Source organism: Xenopus tropicalis, chromosome 8 (assembly GCF_000004195.4).
Source record: "Xenopus tropicalis strain Nigerian chromosome 8, UCB_Xtro_10.0, whole genome shotgun sequence".
Taxonomy (NCBI): Eukaryota; Metazoa; Chordata; class Amphibia; order Anura; family Pipidae; genus Xenopus; species Xenopus tropicalis.
Window position 1 is genome coordinate 144,186,900 of NC_030684.2, and position 24,687 is coordinate 144,211,586.

The following is a 24,687-nucleotide window of genomic DNA, read 5'->3' on the forward strand; positions in this document are numbered from 1 at the left end:
TTACCCCTGTATTCTCTCTCTCTTACCCCTCTGTATTCTCTCTCTCTTACCCCTGTATTCTCTCTCTTACCCCTGTATTCTCTCTCTCTTACCCCTGTATTCTCTCTCTTACCCCTCTGTATTCTCTCTCTCTTACCCCTGTATTCTCTCTCTTACCCCTGTATTCTCTCTCTCTTACCCCTCTGTATTCTCTCTCTCTTACCCCTGTATTCTCTCTCTCTTACCCCTCTGTATTCTCTCTCTCTTACCCCTGTATTCTCTCTCTTACCCCTGTATTCTCTCTCTTACCCCTCTGTATTCTCTCTCTCTTACCCCTGTATTCTCTCTCTTACCCCTGTATTCTCTCTCTCTTACCCCTCTGTATTCTCTCTCTCTTACCCCTGTATTCTCTCTCTTACCCCTGTATATTCTCTCTCTCTTACCCCTCTGTATTCTCTCTCTCTTACCCCTGTATTCTCTCTCTCTTACCCCTCTGTATTCTCTCTCTCTTACCCCTGTATTCTCTCTCTTACCCCTGTATTCTCTCTCTCTTACCCCTCTGTATTCTCTCTTACCCCTGTATTCTCTCTTACCCCTCTGTATTTCTCTCTTACCCCTGTATTCTCTCTCTTACCCCTGTATTCTCTCTCTCTTACCCCTCTGTATTCTCTCTCTTACCCCTGTATTCTCTCTCTTACCCCTGTATTCTCTCTCTCTTACCCCTGTATTCTCTTCTTACCCTGTATTCTCTCTCTCTTACCCCTGTATTCTCTCTCTTACCCCTCTGTATTCTCTCTCTCTTACCCCTGTATTCTCTCTCTCTTACCCCTGTATTCTCTCTCTCTTACCCCTGTATTCTCTCTCTCTTACCCCTGTATTCTCTCTCTCTTACCCCTGTATTCTCTCTCTCTTACCCCTGTATTCTCTCTCTCTTACCCCTGTATTCTCTCTCTCTTACCCCTCTGTATTCTCTCTCTCTTACCCCTGTATTCTCTCTCTCTTACCCCTGTATTCTCTCTCCCTCTCTCTTTTCTGGTTAAGGCTCTCCCGTCTCTCTCCCACCCTACTGCCCCAGAAGGGCTATTCATTAGGGTGCCGGGCAGGGTGGGACTGGGCTGCCTGACTCTGGGAATAAACCCATTGGGCACCGACCCTAGTGGCCCCAGCAGCCCAGACCCCACCCTTGGCGGCCCTCCTTGCCCAACCGACTGTTCCTGCCCTGACGCGTTAAACTTATGCGCACTCTGGGGAGGACGTTGGGTGGGTGGGGGGGGGCTGCTGGCAGGGGCACCTGCACCCCCCATTCTGCCCCTGTGCCTGGGTGCAGCCCCCCAGTATCTGTGCCCCAGAGGGGGGGGGGGGGGCACACACAGTTTCCTGCCTCCCTGGAGCGAATGTCACAGCCCTGCGGAAGTTGCGCGGCCCCAGACAATGGGCACATTTCTTACACAAATCCCCTTCCTTTCTGTGCCGGGCAGGGAGGAAATGGTGCCTGTAACCCCTTCCTGCCAAGGCTTCTGGGGGCACCGTGATACCCAGTGTACTCCCCCTCACTAGCCAATCACTGTGCCCCAGGCAGTATGGCCGCTCCCACTTGTTGGTTCCGTACTGAGTCGGCCGATCGGGTTGGAAGTATTTTAGGAAAGGCCCAAAATCAGCCAATTAATTGTGAGCGATTGCGCGGCTGCCGCACGTAGTCGCAGGGGCTTTTCTAGGGGAGTCGGGGGGGGGGTATTTACTCACCTCTCTGGGGTTTCCAGTGGCCAAACCGGAGCTCATTGGGCCACAGAGCCCAGAACCTTAGGGGCCACATTAGGAGAAGGGTATGTGCGTCAGCAACCCATAGGGCAAGTAGTGGGGCCCTGGGACTGTAGGGAAGGGGGCTGGGACTGTAGGGAATGGGGGGCCCTGGGACTGTAGGGAAGGGGGGGGCTGGGACTGTAGGGAGGGGGGGGTACTGGGACTGTAGGGAAGGGGGGGGGTGGGACTGTAGGGAAGGGGGAGGGGGGCCTGTAGGGAATGGGGGGGGGGGGCTGGGACTAGTAGGGAATGGGGGGGCCTGGGACTGTAGGGAAGGGGGGGGGGCTGGGACTGTAGGGAATGGGGGGCCTGGGACTGTAGGGAATGGGGGGGCCTGGGACTGTAGGGAAGGGGGGGGGCTGGGACTGTGGGAGGGGGGGGGGCTGGGACTGTAGGGAAATGGGGGGGCCCTGGGACTGGTAGGAAGGGGGGGGCTGGGACTGTAGGCAATGGGGGGGGGGCCTGTAGGGAAGGGGGGGCCTGGGACTGTAGGGAATGGGGGGGCCCTGGGACTGTAGGGAAGGGGGGGGGGGTGGGACTGTAGGCAATGGGGGGGCCTGTAGGGATGGGGGGGGGGCCTGGGACTGTAGGGAATGGGGGCCCTGGGACTGTAGGAGGGGGGCGGGGGGCCTGGGACTGTAGGCAATGGGGGGGGGGCCTGGGACTGTAGGGAATGGGGGGCCCTGGGACTGTAGGGAATGGGGGGCCTGGGACTGTAGGGAATGGGGGGGCCTGGGACTGTAGGGAATGGGGGGGGCCTGGGACTGTAGGCAAGGGGGGGGGGGTGTAGGGAATGGGGGGGGGGCCTGGGATTGTAGGGAAGGGGGGGGCCTGTAGAGAATGGGGGGGGGGGGCCCTGGACTGTAGGGAATGGGGGGCCTGGACCTGTAGGGAATGGGGCCTGGGACTGTAGGAATGGGGGGGGCTGGGACTGTAGGGAATGGGGGGGCCCTGGGACTGTAGGGAATGGGGCCCTGGGACTGTAGGGAATGGGGCCCTGGGACTGTAGGGAGGGGGGGCCTGGACTGTAGGGAAGGGGGGGGCCTGGGACTGTAGGGAAGGGGGGCCCTGGGACTGTAGGAAGTGGGGGGCCCTGGGACTGTAGGGAATGGGGGGGCCCTGGGACTGTAGGGAATTCGGGGGGGGCCTGGGACTGTAGGGAATGGGGGGGGCCTGGGACTGTAGGCAATGGGGGGGGGGCCTGTAGGGAATGGGGGGGGGGGCCCTGGGACTGTAGGGAATGGGGGGGGGCTGTAGAGAATGGGGGGGGGGGCCTGGGACTGTAGGGAATGGGGGGCCCTGGGACTGTAGGGAATGGGGGGGCCTGGGACTGTAGGGATGGGGGGGGCTGGGACTGTAGGGAATGGGGGGGCCCTGGGACTGTAGGGAATGGGGGGGCTGGGACTGTAGGGAATGGGGGGGGGCTGGGACTGTAGGCAATGGGGGGGGCTGGGACTGTAGGAATGGGGGGCCCCTGGGACTGTAGGGAATGGAGGGGCCCTGGGACTGTAGGGAATGGGGGGGCCCTGGGACTGTAGGGAAGGGGGGGGGCCTGGGACTGTAGGGAAGGGGGGGGCCTGGGTGTAGGGAATGGGGGGGGGGCCTGGGACTGTAGGCAATGGGGGGGGCCTGTAGGGAATGGGGGGGGGCCCTGGGACTGTAGGGAATGGGGGGGCCCTGGGACTGTAGGGAATGGGGGGCCCTGGGACTGTAGGGAAGGGGGGGGCTGGGACTGTAAAGGGAAGGGGGGGGCCCTGGGACTGTAGGGAATGGGGGGGGCCCTGGGACTGTAGGGAAGGGGGGGGGGCCCTGGGACTGTAGGCAATGGGGGGGGCCTGTAGGGAATTGGGGGGGCCCTGGGACTGTAGGGAATGGGGGGCCCTGGGACTGTAGGGAATGGGGGCCCTGGGACTGTAGGGAATGGGGGGGGCCCTGGGACTGTAGGGAATGGGGGGGGCTGGGACTGTAGGGAATGGGGGGCGGGCCCTGGACTGTAGGGATGGGGGGCCAATCATTGCAGAATGACCTTATTGGCTCCTCTATCAGTATAGGGGCCCTGCACTTACATGGGGCCCCTCAATCTGCCCGGGGGGTGGGTGATTATTACATGGGGCCCCTCAATCTGCCCGGGGGGGTGATTATTACATGGGGCCCCTCAATCTCCCGGGGGGGTGATTATTACATGGGGCCCCAATCCGCCGCCGGGGGTATTACATTCCTGTGGTTTCTGTGTGTGAGTTTCCCGGAGCTTTTGTGCTGATTGCGCTGCAGTTTGTGCTGAAAGGAGCGACCGGGCCGGGGTGAGGGAGATGGGGCCGGGGGGGGTGAGGGCAGGAGGGGCCGGGGGGGTGAGGCAGGAGAGGCCGGGGGGGGTGAGGCAGGAGGGGCCGGGGGGGTGAGGGCAGAGGGGCGGGGGGGTGAGGGCAGGAGGGGCCGGGGGGGTGGGCAGGAGGGGCTGGGGGGGGTGAGGGCAGGAGGGGCCGGGGGGTGAGGGCAGGAGGGGCCGGGGGGGGTGAGGGCAGGAGGGGCCGGGGGGGTGAGGGCAGGAGGGGCCGGGGGGGGTGGAGGGCGGAGGGGCCGGGGGGGTGAGGGCAGGAGGGGCCGGGGGGGTGAGGGGCAGAGGCCGGGGGGGGGTAGGGCAGGAGGGGCCGGGGGGGTGAGGGCAGGAGGGGCCGGGGGGTGAGGTGAGGGGCCGGGGGGTGGAGGGCAGGAGGGCCGGGGGGGGTAGGCAGGAGGGCGGGGGGATGAGGGCAGGAGGGGGCGGGGGGTGAGGGCAGGGGGGGCCGGGGGGATGAGGGCAGGAGGGGCCGGGGGGTGAGGGCAGGGGGGGGGGCCCGGGGGTGAGGGCAGGAGGGGCCGGGGGGGGTGAGGGCAGGAGGGGCCGGGGGGGTGAGGGCAGGAGTGGCCGGGGGGGGGTGAGGGCAGGAGGGGCCGGGGGATGAGGCAGGAGGGCCGGGGGGGTGATGGGCATGGGGGGCCGGGGGGTGGGCAGGGGGCCGGGGGGGGTGAGGGCAGGAGGGGGGGGGGTGAGGCAGGAGGGGCGAGGGGCCGTGGGGGGTGAGGGCCGGTGGGGGTGAGGCAGGAGGGGCCGGGGGTGAGGGAAGGGGGCCGGGGGGGGGTGAGGCAGGAGGGGCCGGGGTGAGGGCAGGGGGGCCGGGGGGGGTGAGGGCAGGAGGCCGGGGGGGGTGAGGGCAGGAGGGGCCGGGGGGGGAGGTGAGGGCAGGAGGGGCCGGGGGTGAGGGCAGGAGGGGCCGGGGGGGTGAGGGCAGGAGGGGCAGGAATTCAGAGACAGATTTCTGCTGTTTAGTCGCATCCTCTCCGGGGCTGTTGCCTCCCCCCTACTCCCCCTCACAGCGTCTCTCCAGTTATACATAGAAACCATCCCGTTGCTACCCTCACTCACCCTAGCAACCAGGCCTTGTCCTCATTGTCATAACCGAGAATAAAGAGGCATTATAATTGCCCCGGAGATGTAGAAATAACAAACTGATTAGGGTATAACTGAAAGGCAGGTGAACTTGCCCTTTAAATTGTAAGCTCTTGGGATCAGCACTTTCTTATACCGCTTTGTGAGCTGTGGAAACTAAAAATGATTGGTATTTTATTAGCGGGGGGGGGGAGGGGTGATTCTATTCCAATTAAACGCGTCCGGGGGCAAAGTGCAGGGCAAATAAAACCATAATTAATTATAAAACTTTTATTGAGATCGATCATTGGTGCAGCTTGTTGGGGGAGGGGCTTGTGGGCCCAGACTGGCAGTACAACCTTAAAGCTCCGCCCCCTGCGACTTTATTATTCATTATTTATTATTATTGTGTTATTGAGTCTTTTCCAGCAGGGAAAGGGTGTGGGATCCCAGGCCGCTCCTGCTGGAACAAGAAATCAATCACCATAAAGCTCCGCCCCCTGCGCCTCTTTTTATTATTGGGATTTATTATTATTTATATTATTATTATTTATATTATTTATTGTTGAATCGTTTCCAGCAGGGAAGGGGTGTGGGGCGCCGGCCGCTCCTGCTGGAACAAGAAATCAATCACCATGAAGCGGTGGGACACATTTACAATCAGATTACGGCGGTGTAATTGCCGCGCGGCCTTATCAGCGCCGAGTAACGTGGGAAAGAAGCCGCGGCCTTTACGTGTGAGTATAAATATGTATTATTCATGGGCAGTTACCCCGGCCCGGGGCACTTGGGCACCTTATTTACAGGGGCAGTTACCCCGGCCCGGGGCACTTGGGCGCCTTATTTACAGGGGCAGTTACCCCGGCCCGGGGCACTTGGGCGCCTTATTTACAGGGGCAGTTACCCCGGCCCGGGGCACAGACACTTGGGCACCTTATTTACAGGGGCAGTTACCCCGGCCCGGGGCACAGACACTTGGGCACCTTATTTACAGGGGAATTTACCCCGGCCCGGGGCACTTGGGCACCTTATTTACAGGGGCAGTTACCCCGGCCCGGGGCACAGACACTTGGGCACCTTATTTACAGGGGCAGTTACCCCGGCCCGGGGCACTTGGGCACCTTATTTACAGGGGCAGTTACCCCGGCCGGGGCACATTGGGCACCTTATTTACAGGGGCAGTTTACCCCGGCCCGGGCACTTGGGCACCTTATTTACAGGGGCAGTTACCCCGGCTCCGGGGCACAGACACTTGGGCACCTTATTTACAGGGGCAGTTACCCCGGCCCGGGGCACTTGGGCACCTTATTTACAGGGGCAGTTACCCCGGCCCGGGGCACAGACACTTGGGCACCTTATTTACAGGGGAAGTTACCCCGGCCCGGGGCACTTGGGCACCTTATTTACAGGGGCAGTTACCCCGGCCCGGGGCACAGACACTTGGGCACCTTATTTACATGGGCAGTTACCCCGGCCTGGGGCACAGGCACTTGGGCGCCTTATTTACAGGGGCAGTTACCCCGGCCTGGGGCACAGACACTTGGGCACCTTATTTACATGGGCAGTTACCCCGGCCTGGGGCACAGGCTGTAGGGAAGATGATTGGAGCTGGGGGGTGCCAGGGGGGGGTGCCGGGGGGGGCCAGAAGGAGGGAGTTGGGGGGGGCCAGGGGGAGGGAGCTGGGGGGGTGCCAGGGGGGGAGCTGGGGGGGCGGGGCCAGGGCCAGTCTCCCGGAGGCTTTAGCACCAATAAAAAGCCATTTGCACTCTCAAGGTTACGAGGGAGATAAGGGAATAGTCACTCACTGCCCGGGGGGGGGGCTGCTCCTTCTCCCAATCACTATCATTGGCCTCCCCCCCCCCCTCATTACCCCCTCATGGCCTCCCCCCCATACCCCCTCATTGGCCTCCCCCCCATACCCCCTCATTGGCCTCCCCCCCATACCCCCTCATTGGCCTCCCCCCCATACCCCCTCATTGGCCTCCCCCCCCCCCTCATTGGCCTCCCCCCCATACCCCCTCATTGGCCTCCCCCCCATACCCCCTCATTGCCTCCCCCCCATACCCCCTCATTGGCCTCCCCCCATACCCCCCTCATTGGCCTCCCCCCCATACTCCCCTTATTGTACCCCCATCATACTCCCCCCATGCTCCCCTTATTGTACCCCCCATACCCCCCTTATTGTACGCCCTATGCCCCCCCATCATACTCCCCCCATACTCCCCCCATACTCCCTTTGCCCCCACTCAGATTGTCTCTGACCCCATCCCATTGCTCTGTATATAGATCCCTACACTTCTCTCATCTGATCTGTCTCATCCCTTCTCTGTCTGTAATCTGCCCCCCCATATACCCCTTATTGTACCCCATATACCCCTTATTGTACCCCCATATACCCCTTATTGTACCCCCATATACCCCTTATTGTATACCCCTTATATACCCCTTAGTGTACCCCATATACCCCTTTATTGTACCCCCATATACCCCTTATTGTACCCCCCCCCCTGTACCCCCATATACCCCTTATTGTACCCCCATATACCCCTTATTGTACCCCCTCAACTTATACAGTTGGTTATGTCACACCCCCCATATATACCCCCATTTTATACCCCTTATTGTACCCCCATATACCCCTTATTGTACCCCCATATACCCCTTTTTGTACCCCCATATGCCCCTTATTGTACCCCCCCATATACCCCCCATATACCCCTTATTGTACCCCCATATACCCCATGTACCCCCTTATTATACCCCCCATATACCCCCCCCCATATACCCTTATTGTACCCCCATATACCCCTTATTGTACCCCCCATATACCCCTTATTGTACCCCCATATACCCCTATTGTACCCCCCATATACCCCTTATTGTACCCCCATATACCCCTTATTGTACCCCCCCCCATATACCCCTTATTGTACCCCCCATATACCCCTTATTGTACCCCATATACCCCTTATTGTACCCCCATATACCCCTTATTGTACCCCCCTTATTGTACCCCATATACCCCTTATTGTACCCCCAATATACCCCTATTGCCCCTTATATACCCCTTATTGTACCCCCATATACCCCTTATTGTACCCCCCATATACCCCCCCCCATATACCCCTTATTGTACCCCCATATACCCCTTATTGTACCCCCATATACCCCTTATTGTACCCCCATATACCCCTTATTGTACCCCCATATACCCCTTATTGTACCCCCCATATACCCCCATTATGTGCCCCCATATACCCCTTATTGTACCCCCATATACCCCTTATTGTACCCCCCATATACCCCTTATTGTACCCCCATATACCCCTTATTGTACCCCCCATATACCCCTTATTGTACCCCCATTATACCCCTTATTGTACCCCATATACCCCTTATTGTACCCCCATATACCCCTTATTGTACCCCCATATACCCCTTATTGTACCCCCATATACCCCTTATTGTACCCCCCATATACCCCTTACCCCCATATACCCCTGTACCCCCATATACCCCTTATTGTACCCCCCATATACCCCTTATTGTACCCCCATATACCCCTTATTGTACCCCCCCCCCCATACCCCTGTGCCCCCATATACCCCTTATTGTACCCCCCATATACCCTATTGTACCCCCCATATACCCCTGTGCCCCATATACCCCTTATTGTACCCCCCATATACCCCTTATTGTACCCCCCATATACCCTTATTGTACCCCCATATACCCCTTATTGTGCCCCATATACCCCTTATTGTACCCCCCATATACCCCTTATTGTACCCCCATATACCCCTTATTGTACCCCCCATATACCCCTTATTGTACCCCCCATATACCCTTATTGTACCCCCATATACCCCTGTGCCCCCATATACCCCTTATTGTACCCCCCATATACCCCTGTGCCCCCATATACCCCTTATTGTACCCCCATATACCCTTATTGTACCCCCATATACCCCTTATTGTACCCCCATATACCCCTTATTGTACCCCCATATACCCCTGTGCCCCCCTCTGCCCCACCCCAGCCTCACATTCCCTGTAATATATATATATATAGAGAGAGCTCTGTCTGATTCCCCATTCTCTCTCTCGCTCCTATCTCTCTCACATAATCCCAGTATCTCTATCCCCCAATCTCCATTATATGGAATAATCCCTGTCTCTAATCCAATGTGCTGTCTCTCTGACTCCGTGCCTGGGATGTCTCTCATTCCGTGTATAAACCCAATGTAACCCTGTGGTCTTTGCCGATATCTCTATAATTCATAGAGTTCTCCCCCTAATCCCATTCTCTCGCTGTAATCCCTTGCAGTCTCGCCTGCACTCTCTGCCTCACTCCCCATATCTGTCTAATGCCTCAGCCTGTCTCTAATCCACTCCCCTCTCACTGATATCTGCCCCCTCTCTCTTTCTGATCCTACATCTCCCCCCCCACATTCTCCCCTTTTGCCTCTCTGCCCCCCCCCCACATTCTCCCCTTTTGCCTCTCTGCCCCCCCCCCACATTCTCCCCTTTTGCCTCTCTGCCCCCCCCCACATTCTCCCCTTTTGCCTCTCTGCCCCCCAATCTCCCCTTTTGCCTCTCTGCCCCCCCCCCACATTCTCCCCTTTTGCCTCTCTGCCCCCCCACATTCTCCCCTTTTGCCTCTCTGCCCCCCCCACATTCTCCCCTTTTGCCTCTCTGCCCCCCCCCACATTCTCCCCTTTTGCCTCTCTGCCCCCCCCACATTCTCCCCTTTTGCCTCTCTGCCCCCCCCCCCCCACATTCTCCCCTTTTGCCTCTCTGCCCCCCCCCACATTCTCCCCTTTTGCCTCTCTGCCCCCCCCACATTCTCCCCTTTTGCCTCTCTGCCCCCCCCACATTCTTCCCCTTTTGCCTCTCTCCACATTCTCCCTTTTGCCTCTCTGCCCCCCCCCACATTCTCCCCTTTTGCCTCTCTGCCCCCCCCCCACATTCTCCCCTTTTGCCTCTCTGCCCCCCCACATTCTCCCCTTTTGCCTCTCTGCCCCCCCCCCACATTCTCCCCTTTTGCCTCTCTGCCCCCCCACATTCTCCCCTTTTGCCTCTCTGCCCCCCACATTCTCCCCTTTTGCCTCTCTGCCCCCCCCCCACATTCTCCCCTTTTGCCTCTCTGCCCCCCCCACATTCTCCCCTTTTGCCTCTCTGCCCCCCCACATTCTCCCCTTTTGCCTCTCTGCCCCCCCACATTCTCCCCTTTTGCCTCTCTGCCCCCCCCACATTCTCCCCTTTTGCCTCTCTGCCCCCCCCCCCACATTCTCCCCTTTTGCCTCTCTGCCCCCCCCACATTCTCCCCTTTTTGCCTCTCTGCCCCCCCCCCACATTCTCCCCTTTTGCCTCTCTGCCCCCCCCCACATTCTCCCCTTTTGCCTCTCTGCCCCCCCCACATTCTCCCCTTTTGCCTCTCTGCCCCCCCACATTCTCCCCTTTTGCCTCTCCCCCCCCCCACATTCTCCCCTTTTGCCTCTCTGCCCCCCCCACATTCTCCCCTTTTGCCTCTCTGCCCCCCCCACATTCTCCCCTTTTGCCTCTCTGCCCCCCACATTCTCCCCTTTTGCCTCTCTGCCCCCCCCACATTCTCCCCTTTTGCCTCTCTGCCCCCCCCACATTCTCCCCTTTTGCCTCTCTGCCCCCCCCCACATTCTCCCCTTTTGCCTCTCTGCCCCCCCCACATTCTCCCCTTTTGCCTCTCTGCCTCTCTGCCCCCCCCACACATTGCCTTTAATTACCCGCTCTTGCCCCCCCATACTGACAGGTTTATTTGTATTTACGTTCAGCCCCAATTCCCCGCTGCCCCAATTTCCAGGGTAACAGGGTAAATATTTGCTGAGTGTGGGGAATACTGGGAGCCAAGCGGCCGGCGCACCCCCCCCCAGTAAGTGCCCCCCTCGGCTGGAGTGGGAGTGTGTGGGCAGGGGAGGGTTAATGAGCGGGGCTTATGATAACGAGCCCTTTTGTCGCTGAGGGGAAGGAAAGTAAGAGAATAGCAGTCTCGCTCGCTCTCGGGCAGTCACTTCCAGCTCAGGGGAAGCTCAGGCTGCGGCTCCGTCGCTCTCGCACAGGATTAACGCTCTCGCCGCCGCGTGGATGAGCCAAGTAGCCAAGTTGCCAGTTGCTGAGTCTCCCCTGGGCACATGGGCTGGCCAGTAGCCCGCTGAGCGAGGGTGCCATGCCGGGAGCGGGGGTCCTGCTCCTATTGGCCGGGTGCTGGGCTTGCCAGGGAGTGGCCGAGGGGCTCAGTAACCTGACCATGGCCATACTGCTCCCCAGAACCAACCGGGGGTACCCCTGGGCTTGGCCGCGCGTGGGGCCGGCTATTCACATGGCCATAGAGCGGATCAATAGGGACCCGGCGCTGCTCCCCGACCTCCGCGTTCAGACCTTCTTCGGGGACAGCGAGGACAAGGACGGTAACTGCTCGGACTCGACGGCGCCGGTGGTGGCGGTGGATCTCCAGTTCACCCATCACCCCGAAGTCTTCCTGGGACCCGGGTGCATTTACACGGCGGCGCCGGTGGCCCGATTCACGGCGCACTGGAAGGTCCCACTTATCACCGTAGGGGCCGCCGCCTTCGGCTTCAACGACAAGAGCGACGTGTACCAGTACACCACCCGCACGGGGCTCATCCCCACCAAGCTGGGGCAGTTTGTGGGGCACATTCACCAGCGCTACAACTGGAGCAGCCGCGCCATGATCGTCTATAGGGACAGCAGCCTCGACGACCGGCCCTGTTTCTTCACCATGGAGGGGCTTTACATGGAGCTGCTCAAGTTCAACCTCACCGTCCTCGACCTGCAGTTCAAAGACAAGGAGCTCACGAACTACACCTCCCTCATCCACGACATCAAGCAGAAGGGGCGCAGTGAGTACTGCCCGGGGCAGGTGGGGTAATGGGGAGGTAGGGGTAGGTGGGGTAGGGGTAGGCAGGTTTGGTATGGGAAGGTAGGTTGGGTAGGTAGGTGGGTATGAGTAGGTAGGTGAGGAAGGGGTAGGCAGGTTCGGTTGGGGGAGGTAGGTTGGGTAGGGGTAGGTAGGTGGGTATGGGTAGGCAGGTGAGGTAGGGGTAGGCGGGTGGGTAGGGGTAGGTGGGTGGGATAGGGGTAGGTAGGTTGGGTAGGGGTAGGTGGGTGGGATAGGGGTAGGTAGGTGGGGTAGGCAGGTGGTAGGGTAGGCGGGTGGGGTAGGCAGGTGGGTAGGGGTAGGTGGGTGGGATAGGGGTAAGTAGGTTGGGTAGGTGTAGGTGGGTGGGATAGGGGTAGGTGGGTGGATAGGGGTAGGTAGGTGGGGTAGGGGTAGGCAGTGGGTAGGGGTGGGTGGGGTAGGGGTGGGTGGATAGGTAGGTTGCGTAGGGGTAGGTAGGTTGGGTAGGGGTAGGTAGGTGGGGTAGGGGTAGGCGGGTGGGTAGGGGTAGGTGGTTGGGATAGGGGTAGGTAGGTGGGGTAGGGGTAGGCAGGTGGGTAGGGGTAGGTGGGTGGGATAGGGGTAGGCAGGTTGGGTGTGTGTTATTTATACGGGGGGGAACTGCCTCTGCACTACATATACACACTCCGCCGAGGCTTACAATCAGGCAGTTTAAGGGTTACTGGGGGTAATAGTGCCAGTACAGGGGGTAATAGTGCCAGTACAGGGGGTAATAGTGCCAGTACAGGGGTAATAGTGCCAGTACAGGGGTAATAGTGCCAGTACAGGGGGTAATAGTGCCAGTACAGGGGGTAATAGTGCCAGTACAGGGGTAAATAGTGCCAGTACAGGTAATAGTGCCAGTACAGGGGGTAATAGTGCCAGTACAGGGGTAATAGTGCCAGTACAGGGGTATGTGCCAGTACAGGGGTATAGGCCAGTAAAGGGTAATAGTGCCAGTACAGGGGTAATAGTGCCAGTACAGGGGTAATAGTGCCAGTACAGGGGTAATAGTGCCAGTACAGGGGGTAATAGTGCCAGTACAGGGGGTAATAGTGCCAGTACAGGGGGTAATAGTGCCAGTACAGGGGGTAATAGTGCCAGTACAGGGGGTAATAGTGCCAGTACAGGGTAATAGTGCCAGTACAGGGTAATAGTGCCAGTACAGGGGGGTAATAGTGCCAGTACAGGGTGTAATAGTGCCAGTACAGGGGGTAATAGTGCCAGTACAGGGGGTAATAGTGCCAGTACAGGGGGTAATAGTGCCAGTACAGGGGTAATAGTGCCAGTACAGGGGTAATAGTGCCAGTACAGGGGGTAATAGTGCCAGTACAGGGGGTAATAGTGCCAGTACATTGGGGCATTTGCACACTGAGGTTCTTATTCTCGGCTCCTCCGGCACCAGCCGGTATCACATTAACCTCTAATAACCGGATTATTAACGATTGGTGCCCAAATATTCTGTACTAATTGCTTGGCTCCCAGGGGGGGGCACCCAGCACTCTCTGGGGGGGCACCCAGCACTCTCTGGGGGGGCACACAGCACTCTTTGGGGGGCACACAGCACTCTCTGAGGGGGCACACAGCACTCTCGGGGGGGCACACAGCACTCCTGGGGGGGCACACAGCACTCTCTCCCTCCGATTTTAGTACAGTAAGGGGGCACACAGCACTCTCTGGGGGGCTCAACACAGCACTCTCTGGGGGGGCACACAGCACTCTTCTGGGGGCACACAGAGCACTCTCTGGGGGGGCACACAGCACTCTCTGGACAGGGGCACACAGCACTCTCGGGGGGGCACACAGCACTCTCTGGGGGGGCCACACAGCACTCTCTAGGGGCCACACAGCACTCCCTGGGGGGGCACACAGCCACTCTCTGGGGGGGGCACCCAGCACTCTCTGGGGCACCCAGCACTCTCTGGGGGGGCACCCAGCACTCTCTGGGGGGCACACAGCACTCTCTGGGGGGGCACACAGCACTCTCTGGGGGGGCACCCAGCACTCTCTGGGGGGGCACCAGCACTCTCTGGGGGGCACCCAGCACTCTCTGGGGGGCCGGCACACAGCACTCTCTGGGGGGCACACAGCACTCTCTGGGGCACACACACTCCTCTCGGAGGGGGCAGGAATGTAGAGCTGTACTGAGTATCACTATCTGGACCTTATTGTAATGGGCTCATTAGATTCCGTTGCTTATGGAGATCTGGTTACCCCGGACTTACCCCAATCACCTGTCCCCCCCGACCCACTGTGAGGGGCAAATAGCAATCTTTGAGGGGGCAATAAGTGGGTGTCAGAATGGGCATTATATGGGGGGGGGGATATAGGTGCTTATATTCAGGGCTAATTCTGTGGGGGGAGGGCGTATGTTAGCAGGTAAGGAGTTGGGGGGTTAGCAGGTAAGGATTGGGGGTTAGCAGGTAAGGAGTTGGGGGTTAGCAGGTAAGGAGTTGGGGGTGTTAGCAGGTAAGGAGTTGGGGGGCGTTAGCACGTAAGGAGTTGGGGGTTAGCACGTAAGGAGTTTGGGGGTTAGCACGTAAGGAGTTGGGGGTAGCAGGTAAGGATTGGGGGGTTAGCAGGTAAGGATTGGGGGGTTAGCAGGTAAGGAGTTGGGGTAGCAGGTAAGGAGTGGGGGGTTAGCAGGTAAGGAGTTGGGGGGTTGGTACGTAAGGAGTTGGGGGTTAGCAGGTAAGGAGTTGGGGGGTTAGCACATAAGGAGTTGGGGGGTTACCAGGTAAGGAGTGTTAGCATGTAAGGATTGGGGGTTAGCATGTAAGGAGTTGGGGGGTTAGCAGGTAAGGAGTTGGGGGGGTAGCAGGTAAGGAGTTGGGGGGTTAGCATGTAAGGAGTTGGGGGTTAGGCAGGTAAGGAGTTGGGGGGTTAGCAGGTAAGGAGTTGGGGGGTTTAGCAGGTAAGGAGTTCGGGGGGGTTAGCAGGTAAGGAGTTGGGGGCTTATCAGGTAAGGAGTTGGGGGGGTTATCAGGTAAGGATTGGGGGGTTGGCACATAAGGAGTGGGGTTGGTACGTAAGGAGTTGGGGGGTCGTTAGCAGGTAAGGAGTTGGGGGGTTAGCAGGTAAGGAGTTGGTGGGTTAGCAGGTAAGAGTTGGGGGTAGCAGGTAAGGAGTTGGGGCGTTAGCAGGTAAGGATTTGGGGGGGTTAGCAGGTAAGGAGTTGGGGGGTTAGCAGGTAAGGAGTTGGGGGGTTAGCAGGTAAGGAGTTGGGGGGTTAGCAGGTAAGGAGTGGGGTTAGCAGGTAAGGAGTTGGGGGCGTTAGCAGGTAAGGAGTTGGGGGGTTAGCAGGTAAGGAGTTGGGGGGGTTAGCAGGTAAGGAGTTGGGGGGTTAGCCATGAAGAGTTGGAGGGGTTAGCAGGTAAGGAGTTGGGGGGGTTAGCAGGTAAGGAGTTGGGGGGGTTGCAGGTAAGGAGTTGGGGGGTTAGCAGGTAAGGAGTTGGGGGGTTAGCAGGTAAGGAGTTGGGGGGGTTAGCAGGTAAGGAGTGGGGCGTTAGCAGGTAAGGAGTTGGGGGGTTAGCAGGTAAGGAGTTGGGGGGTTAGCACATAAGGAGTCCGGGGGGTTAGCACATAAGGAGTTGGGGGGTTGGCACGTAAGGAGTTGTGGGGGTTAGCAGGTAAGGAGTTGGGGGGTTAGCAGGTAAGGAGTTGGGGGGTTAGCAGGTAAGGAGTTGGGGGGTTAGCAGGTAAGGAGTTGGGAGGGTTAGCACGTAAGGAGTTTGGGGTTAGCAGGCTAAGGAGTTGGGGGTTAGCAGGTAAGGAGTTGGGGGGTTAGCACGTAAGGAGTTGGGGGTAGCAGGTAAGGAGTTGGGGGTTAGCAGGTAAGGAGTTCGGGGGTTAGCAGGTAAGGAGTTGGGGGGGTTAGCAGGTAAGGAGTTGGGGGGGTTAGCAGGTAAGGAGTTGGGGGTTAGCAGGTAAGGAGTTGGGGGGGTTAGCAGGTAAGGAGTGGGGGTTAGCAGGGTAAGAGTTGGGGGTTAGCAGGTAAGGAGTTGGGGGTTAGCAGGTAAGGAGTTGGGACGGGGTTAGCAGGTAAGGAGTTGAGGGGTTAGCACATAAGGAGTTGGGGTTAGCACATAAGGAGTTGGGGGGTTAGCAGGTAAGGAGTTGGGGGGGTTAGCACATAAGGAGTTGGGGGTTAGCAGGTAAGGAGTTGGGGGGTTAGCAGGTAAGGAGTTGGGGGGTTAGCACATAAGACGTGGGGGTTAGCAGGTAAGGAGTTGGGGGGGTTAGCACATAAGGAGTTGGGGGGGTTAGCAGGTAAGGAGTGGGGGGTTAGCACATAAGGAGTTGGGGGGTTAGCACATAAGGAGTTGGGGGAGTTAGCAGGTAAGGATTTGGGGGGTTAGCACATAAGAGTTTGGGGGGTTAGCACATAAGGAGTTGGGGGGTTAGCACATAAGATCTGGGGGGTTAGCACATAAGGAGTTGGGGGGTTAGCACATAAGGAGTTGGGGGTTAGCACATAAGGAGTTGGGGGGGTTGGTATGTAAGGAGTTGGGGGGGTTGGTACGTAAGGAGTGGGGGTTAGCACATAAGGAGTTGGGGGGGTTGGTATGTAAGGAGTTGGGGTTAGCACATAAGGATTGGGGGTTAGCACATAAGGAGTTGGGGGGTTAGCACATAAGGAGTTGGGGGGTTAGCACATAAGGATTGGGGTTGGTATGTAAGGAGTGGGGGGGTTGGTACGTAAGGAGTTAGGGGGGTTGGCACATAAGGAGTTAACTCCATGCTACATGTGTCTCTGAGTCAGAACTAAGGGAGTGAGTTGTTTATTACCCAGTTCTGCAAACAGCTCCTCCCACCCTGCCAGTGGGTGGGGCTTATAGTTACCCCTGAGTTCTACTCCGCCCTGTGGGTTTATTGTTCTACCCCAGCGGATCCAGTTCTACTGAGTGCTCCCCTGGTTCTACTCGGCGAGTTCCTTCCACTCGGTTCTGTTGGCCTGTTGGGTTCTGTTCGGTTCTACTCAGATCCCATGTTGGGGTTTCAGTGTTTGGCCGGTTGGTTAGTAGGTTACTCGTTGGTCGGCAATGTCTACAATATTCTCCCTAAAGCTCTCAATAAATGATCTAAATGTTGTTTCTAGGAGATGTAGGAGACCAACTAGATGTTCTCCTCCTAAGCTCTCACCCTAAGTGGTCTCCAGGCTTTGCCACTGCTCAGGGTCCCACTAGGTGCCCCACTAGGTGCCCCACTAGGTACCCCAGCACGTTCCTTACAGTTATGGTAAGTAGGACACTTCTCTACTTATCTACCATCAGTTCTGATGAGTAGGAACCTACTCCTCACTAGCTCAGTTCCTTGTGTTTAGGGTGAGTAGGGCCCTGCCCCAGTTCTACCCCAGTGAGTGGGGATCAGTTCCGGTGAGTAGGGCCCTGCCCCAGTTCTACCCCAGTGAGTGGGGATCAGTTCCGGTGAGTAGGGCCCTGCCCCAGTTCTACCCCAGTGAGTGGGGATCAGTTCTGGTGAGTGGCACTCGTAGGGTTAACTGGCAGGAATGTTCCGGATGGATCTCAGCGCTGATCCGGTGAATGAATAACCCGGTTACCCTTACCAGCCAGGTGGCCAGTCTCCTGCTCCCACTGCCGGGCATTACTGGGGGGGTAAGTTACGTCAGGGGGCACCGTGCCAACCAGGGAATTAGAGTTTATTGTTCACGTGCCAGTTAACCCATAGTGGGCATCTCCATTCAGTCTCTCCCCAAACATGGCTGATGGGGTTTGGGGGCTCACTGGTCTCTCCTTCAGGGGTACAGGGGTTCCCTGAGTTATACAGGGAACTCTGAGTATCACTCATGTATTATAAGGGATAATGTACCCCCTACTGTAAATGATAAGGATATTAGCAGTCACTGAGGGGTTCTGTGCCCCCCATATAAAGGCACAAGGCTGCAGGCTGAGTTATACAGGGAACTCTGAGTATCACTCATGTATTATAAGGGATAATGTACCCCCTACTGTAAATGATAAGGATATTAGCAGTCACTGAGGGTTCCTGTGCCCCCCATATAAAGGCACAAGGCTGCAGGCTGAGTTATACAGGGAACTCTGAGTATCACTCATGTATTATAAGGGATAATGTACCCCCTACTGTAAATGATAAGGATATTAGCAGTCACTGAGGGGTTCTGTGCCCCCCATATAAAGGCACAAGGCTGCAGGCTGAGTTATACAGGGAACTCTGAGTATCACTCATGTATTATAAGGGATAATGTACCCCTACTGTAAATGATAAGGATATTAGCAGTCACTGAGGGTTCTGTGACCCCATATAAAGGCACAAGGCTGCAGGCTGAGTTATACAGGGAACTCTGAGTATCACTCATGTATTATAAGGGATAATGTACCCCCTACTGTAAATGATAAGGATATTAGCAGTCACTGAGGGGTTCTGTGCCCATATAAAGGCACAAGGCTGCAGGCTGAGTTATACAGGGAACTCTGAGTATCACTCATGTATTATAAGGGGTAATGTACCCCCTACTGTAAATGATAAGGATATTAGAAGTCACCGAGGATGAGGATTTATAGTTACACAGGAAAGTTTCCCGGTTCCTGTATCCCATAGCAACTATCAGCTGTTGGCTCCCAACCCAGTAAGTGCTGACATGGGGAGGGAGGGGATCTCTGTTACACACACTCAGGGACAGGAAGTGCCGGTGTCGGGGTAATTACCTCCCTGACAGAAGTTTCCCACAGCTCTGTGAGAACAGCAGGGGAAATACTCCCTGGCACCCCCTGTACCCATGGATTCTCCGGTGCAGGTCCCGGTACCTGTGGGTCAGCCCCCCCCCACACACACACGGGGTGCCCTGGGGTAACTGGCACCCAAACATCGCCCTCCCTGGGGGTGCCCATTGTGCCAGGGAGACAAGCAGTGCCCTGGGAGGGGCAGAGTTCCTGTGCCGCGGGGCATTGGCTCCCACCCGGACACACTGACATTAAAGCCCCGTGCCCCCCATGGCGCTCACATCCCCTCGCCCCGCGGGAATCCCTGGCAGAATGAGAAGCCGCCAGCCTCCCACCATTCATTATTCATCATATAAACCCCCCTGGGGGGCAACTTGTAGCCGAAAATAACACTTTAACTCTGGGCACCATTTCCTCACGTCTGTCACTGTCTGTCACTTCTCTTCCTTCTCTCGCTTGTCTTCCCTTTCCTGTCTCTTCCTCGTATTCCCTCCCCTGCCCCACCATGTCTGTCTCTGGTCTGTCTGGTCTGTCTCTGGCATTGGCGTGTCTGGTCTGTCTCTGGCATTGGCCTGTCTGGTCTGTCTCTGGTATTGGCATGTCTGGTCTGTCTCTGGCATCGGCATGTCTGGTCTGTCTCTGGTATTGGCATGTCTGGTCTGTCTCTGGCATTGGCATGTCTGGTCTGTCTCTGGCATTGGCCTGTCTGGTCTGTCTCTGGTATTGGCATGTCTGGTCTGTCTCTGGCATTGGCATGTCTGGTCTGTCTCTGGCATTGGCCTGTCTGGTCTGTCTCTGGCATTGGCCTGTCTGGTCTGTCTCTGGTATTGGCATGTCTGGTCTGTCTCTGGCATTGGCATGTCTGGTCTGTCTCTGGCATTGGCATGTCTGGTCTGTCTCTGGCATCGGCGTGTCTGGTCTGTCTCTGGCATTGGCATGTCTGGTATGTCTCTGGCATTGGCCTGTCTGGTCTGTCTCTGGCATTGGCCTGTCTGGTCTGTCTCTGGTATTGGCATGTCTGGTCTGTCTCTGGCATTGGCATGTCTGGTCTGTCTCTGGCATTGGCCTGTCTGGTCTGTCTCTGGCATCGGCGTGTCTGGTCTGTCTCTGGCATTGGCATGTCTGGTCTGTCTCTGGCATTGGCCTGTCTGGTCTGTCTCTGGCATTGGCCTGTCTGGTCTGTCTCTGGTATTGGCCTGTCTGGTCTGTCTCTGGCATTGGCATGTCTGGTCTGTCTCTGGCATTGGCATGTCTGGTCTGTCTCTGGTGTAGGCATGTCTGGTCTATCTCTGGCGTGTCTGGTCTGTCTCTGGTATTGGCACGTCTGGTCTGTCTCTGGCATTGGCCTGTCTGGTCTGTCTCTGGTATTGGCATGTCTGGTCTGTCTCTGGCATTGGCATGTCTGGTCTGTCTCTGGCATTGGCATGTCTGGTCTGTCTCTGGCATTGGCATGTCTGGTCTGTCTCTGGTGTAGGCCTGTCTGGTCTGTCTCTGGCGTGTCTGGTCTGTCTCTGGTGTAGGCCTGTCTGGTCTGTCTCTGGCATTGGCATGTCTGGTCTGTCTCTGGCATGTCTGGTCTGTCTCTGGCATTGGCACGTCTGGTCTGTCTCTGGCATGTCTGGTCTGTCTCTGGCATTGGCACGTCTGGTCTGTCTCTGGCATGTCTGGTCTGTCTCTGGTATTGGCCTGTCTGGTCTGTCTCTGGCATTGGCCTGTCTGGTCTGTCTCTGGCATTGGCCTGTCTGGTCTGTCTCTGGTATTGGCATGTCTGGTCTGTCTCTGGCATTGGCACGTCTGGTCTGTCTCTGGCATTGGCCTGTCTGGTCTGTCTCTGGTATTGGCATGTCTGGTCTGTCTCTGGCATTGGCATGTCTGGTCTGTCTCTGGCATTGGCATGTCTGGTCTGTCTCTGGCATTGGCATGTCTGGTCTGTCTCTGGTGTAGGCCTGTCTGGTCTGTCTCTGGCGTGTCTGGTCTGTCTCTGGTGTAGGCCTGTCTGGTCTGTCTCTGGCATTGGCATGTCTGGTCTGTCTCTGGCATGTCTGGTCTGTCTCTGGCATTGGCACGTCTGGTCTGTCTCTGGCATGTCTGGTCTGTCTCTGGCATTGGCACGTCTGGTCTGTCTCTGGCATGCTTCTGGTCTGTCTCTGGCATGTCTGGTCTGTCTCTGGCATGGCATGTCTGGTCTGTCTCTGGCATGTCTGGTCTGTCTCTGGCATGTCTGGTCTGTCTCTGGTGTAATCATGTCTGGTCTGTCTCTGGCATTGGCGTGTCTGGTCTGTCTCTGGTATTGGCACGTCTGGTCTGTCTCTGGCATTGGCATGTCTGGTCTGTCTCTGGCATTGGCATGTCTGGTCTGTCTCTGGCATTGGCATGTCTGCGCTGTCTCTGGGACATCGCAGTGTCTGGTCTGTCTCTGGCATCGGCATGTCTGGTCTGTCTCTGGCATTGGCATGTCTGGTCTGTCTCTGGCATCGGCGTGTCTGGTCTGTCTCTGGCATCGGCATGTCTGGTCTGTCTCTGGTGTAGGCCTGTCTTGTCTGTCTCTGGTATTGGCCTGTCTGGTCTGTCTCTGGTGTAGGCACGTCTGGTCTGTCTCTGGTGTAGGCACGTCTGGTCTGTCTCTGGTGTAGGCCTGTCTTGTCTGTCTCTGGTATTGGCCTGTCTGGTCTGTCTCTGGTGTAGGCACGTCTGGTCTGTCTCTGGTGTTGGCCTGTCTTGTCTGTCTCTGGTATTGGCCTGTCTGGTCTGTCTCTGGTGTAGGCACGTCTGGTCTGTCTCTGGTGTAGGCCTGTCTTGTCTGTCTCTGGCATTGGCACGTCTGGTCTGTCTCTGGTGTAGGCACGTCTGGTCTGTCTCTGGTGTAGGCACGTCTGGTCTGTCTCTGGTGTAGGCCTGTCTTGTCTGTCTCTGGTATTGGCCTGTCTGGTCTGTCTCTGGTGTAGGCACGTCTGGTCTGTCTCTGGTGTTGGCCTGTCTTGTCTGTCTCTGGTATTGGCCTGTCTGGTCCAAACAATTGTCTCTGGTGTAGGCACGTCTGGTCTGTCTCTGGTGTAGGCCTGTCTTGTCTGTCTCTGGCATTGGCACGTCTGGTCTGTCTCTGGTGTAGGCACGTCTGGTCTGTCTCTGGTGTAGGCACGTCTGGTCTGTCTCTGGTGTAGGTATGTCTGGTCTGTCTCTGGCATTGGCATGTCACCATTATGTCTCTTGGGTTTAGGGAACCATGGTGAGATCTCGCCTCTGGCTGGGGGAAGGGTCTCTTTAAGGCTCTTGCTGGTGGGTAAGTTGGTTGGGTGCCACCCCACGGTCTGAATAAACCTTGTGCCCATTGGCCCAGCACTGTGTCTGGGAAATGGATCAAGGCAGTCATGTGATTCCAGAGATGTGTTGGGTTGGTCAATAAGTGACCCAGAACCACCAACCTTTGGTTCCTACGAGTTTCCTTATGTGCTTTGTGGGAAGGCAATGGGCCAGTGCAGTGGGTACAGTGGGTTGTAGGGGATGATATTGGGGCACAGCGGCCTGTAGGGCAAGGGGCACTGGGGTTGGGTACAGTGGGTCTCTGGCATTGGCCTGTCTGGTCTGTCTCTGGTATTGGCATGTCTGGTCTGTCTCTGGCATTGGCATGTCTGGTCTGTCTCTGGCATTGGCATGTCTGGTCTGTCTCTGGCATTGGCATGTCTGGTCTGTCTCTGGTGTAGGCCTGTCTGGTCTGTCTCTGGCGTGTCTGGTCTGTCTCTGGTGTAGGCCTGTCTGGTCTGTCTCTGCATTGGCATGTCTGGTCTGATCTCTTGGCATGTCTGGTCTGTCTCTGGCATTGGCACGTCTGGTCTGTCTCTGGCATGTCTGGTCTGTCTCTAGGCATTGGCACGTCTGGTCTGTCTCTGGCAATGTCTGGTCTGTCTCTGGTATTGGCCTGTCTGGTCTGTCTCTGGCATTGGCCTGTCTGGTCTGTCTCTGGCATTGGCCTGTCTGGTCTGTCTCTGGTATTGGCATGTCTGGTCGTCTCTGCATTGGCACGTCTGGTCTGTCTCTGGCATTGGCCTGTCTGGTCTGTCTCTGGTATTGGCATGTCTGGTCTGTCTCTGGCATTGGCATGTCTGGTCTGTCTCTGGCATTGGCATGTCTGGTCTGTCTCTGGCATTGGCATGTCTGGTCTGTCTCTGGTGTAGGCCTGTCTGGTCTGTCTCTGGCGTGTCTGGTCTGTCTCTGGAATGTAGGCCTGTCTGGTCTGTCTCTGGCATTGGCATCTGGTCTGTCTCTGGCATGTCTGGTCTGTCTCTGGCATTGGCACGTCTGGTCTGTCTCTGGCATGTCTGGTCTGTCTCTGGCATTGGCACGTCTGGTCTGTCTCGGCATGTCTGGTCTGTCTCTGGCATGTCTGGTCTGTCTCTGGCATTGGCATGTCTGGTCTGTCTCTGGCATGTCTGGTCTGTCTCTGGCATGTCTGGTCTGTCTCTGGTGTAATCATGTCTGGTCTGTCTCTGGCATTGGCGTGTCTGGTCTGTCTCTGGTATTGGCACGTCTGGTCTGTCTCTGGCATTGGCATGTCTGGTCTGTCTCTGGCATTGGCATGTCTGGTCTGTCTCTGGCATTGGCATGTCTGGTCTGTCTCTGGCATCGGCGTGTCTGGTCTGTCTCTGGCATCGGCATGTCTGGTCTGTCTCTGGTGTAGGCCTGTCTTGTCTGTCTCTGGTATTGGCCTGTCTGTCTGTTTCTCTCTGGTGTAGGCACGTCTGGTCTGTCTCTGGTGTAGGCACGTCTGGTCTGTCTCTGGTGTAGGCCTGTCTTGTCTGTCTCTGGTATTGGCCTGTCTGGTCTGTCTCTGTGTAGGCACGTCTGGTCTGTCTCTGGTGTTGGCCTGTCTTGTCTGTCTCTGGTATTGGCCTGTCTGGTCTGTCTCTGGTGTAGGCACGTCTGGTCTGTCTCTGGTGTAGGCCTGTCTTGTCTGTCTCTGGCATTGGCACGTCTGGTCTGTCTCTGGTGTAGGCACGTCTGGTCTGTCTCTTGGGTGTAGGCACGTCTGGTCTGTCTCTGGTGTAGGTCCTGTCTTGTCTGTCTCTGGTATTGGCCTGTCTGGTCTGTCTCTGGTGTAGGCACGTCTGGTCTGTCTCTGGTGTTGGCCTGTCTTGTCTGTCTCTGGTATTGGCCTGTCTGGTCTGTCTCTGGTGTAGGCACGTCTGGTCTGTCTCTGGTGTAGGCCTGTCTTGTCTGTCTCTGGCATTGGCACGTCTGGTCTGTCTCTGGTGTAGGCACGTCTGGTCTGTCTCTGTGTAGGCACGTCTGGTCTGTCTCTGGTGTAGGTATGTCTGGTTCTGTCTGTGCTTTGGCATTGGCAGGTCCACCATATATGGTCTCTTGGGTGTAGGGGAACCCCATGGTGAGATCTCGCCTCTGAGCTGGGGAACGTAGGCGCTCAATTTAAGGCTCTTGCTGGTGGGGTTAATTGGTTGGGTGCCACCCCACACGTTGAATAAACCAATGTGGAACCCATGTGACACGAGCAACTGTGTTGAGGGGGAAATGGATCAGGCAAGTCATGTGAGTTTATTCCAGAGATATGTGAGTTGGTCAATAAGCTGACCCAGGAACCACCAATCCTTTGGTTCCTACGAGTTTCCTTATGTGCTATTTGGAAGGGCAGATGGCCAGGTGCAGTGAATACAGTGTTTGTAATGTAGGTGGGTATTGAAATAATTGGTCACAGCTGTTCCTTGTAGGGCAAGGGGCACTGGAGATAGGTGAGGACAGTGGGAAATAGTTGGCGTACAGGTGGGTATGTAGGTGATGAATTATTGGGGCACAAGCGACCTGATAGTTTCGGCAAGGGCACTGGGGTTGGTTACAGTGCGGTTGTTGTGGTCAGT

The 24,687-nt window shown here is 57.2% G+C and overlaps 1 protein-coding gene across 1 annotated transcript in view; it reads left to right on the forward strand.

Moving 5' to 3' along the window:
* The first annotated feature begins 11,174 nt into the window (after positions 1 to 11,174).
* npr1 (natriuretic peptide receptor 1) overlaps positions 11,175 to 24,687 on the forward strand; it is a 43,816-nt gene continuing 30,303 nt past the window's right edge. Inside the window, exon 1 of the mRNA XM_031891394.1 lies at positions 11,175 to 12,081. Within this exon, the coding sequence (XP_031747254.1) occupies positions 11,388 to 12,081 (694 nt within the window). The 5' untranslated portion in view covers positions 11,175 to 11,387. The remainder of the gene's footprint in view (positions 12,082 to 24,687) is intronic.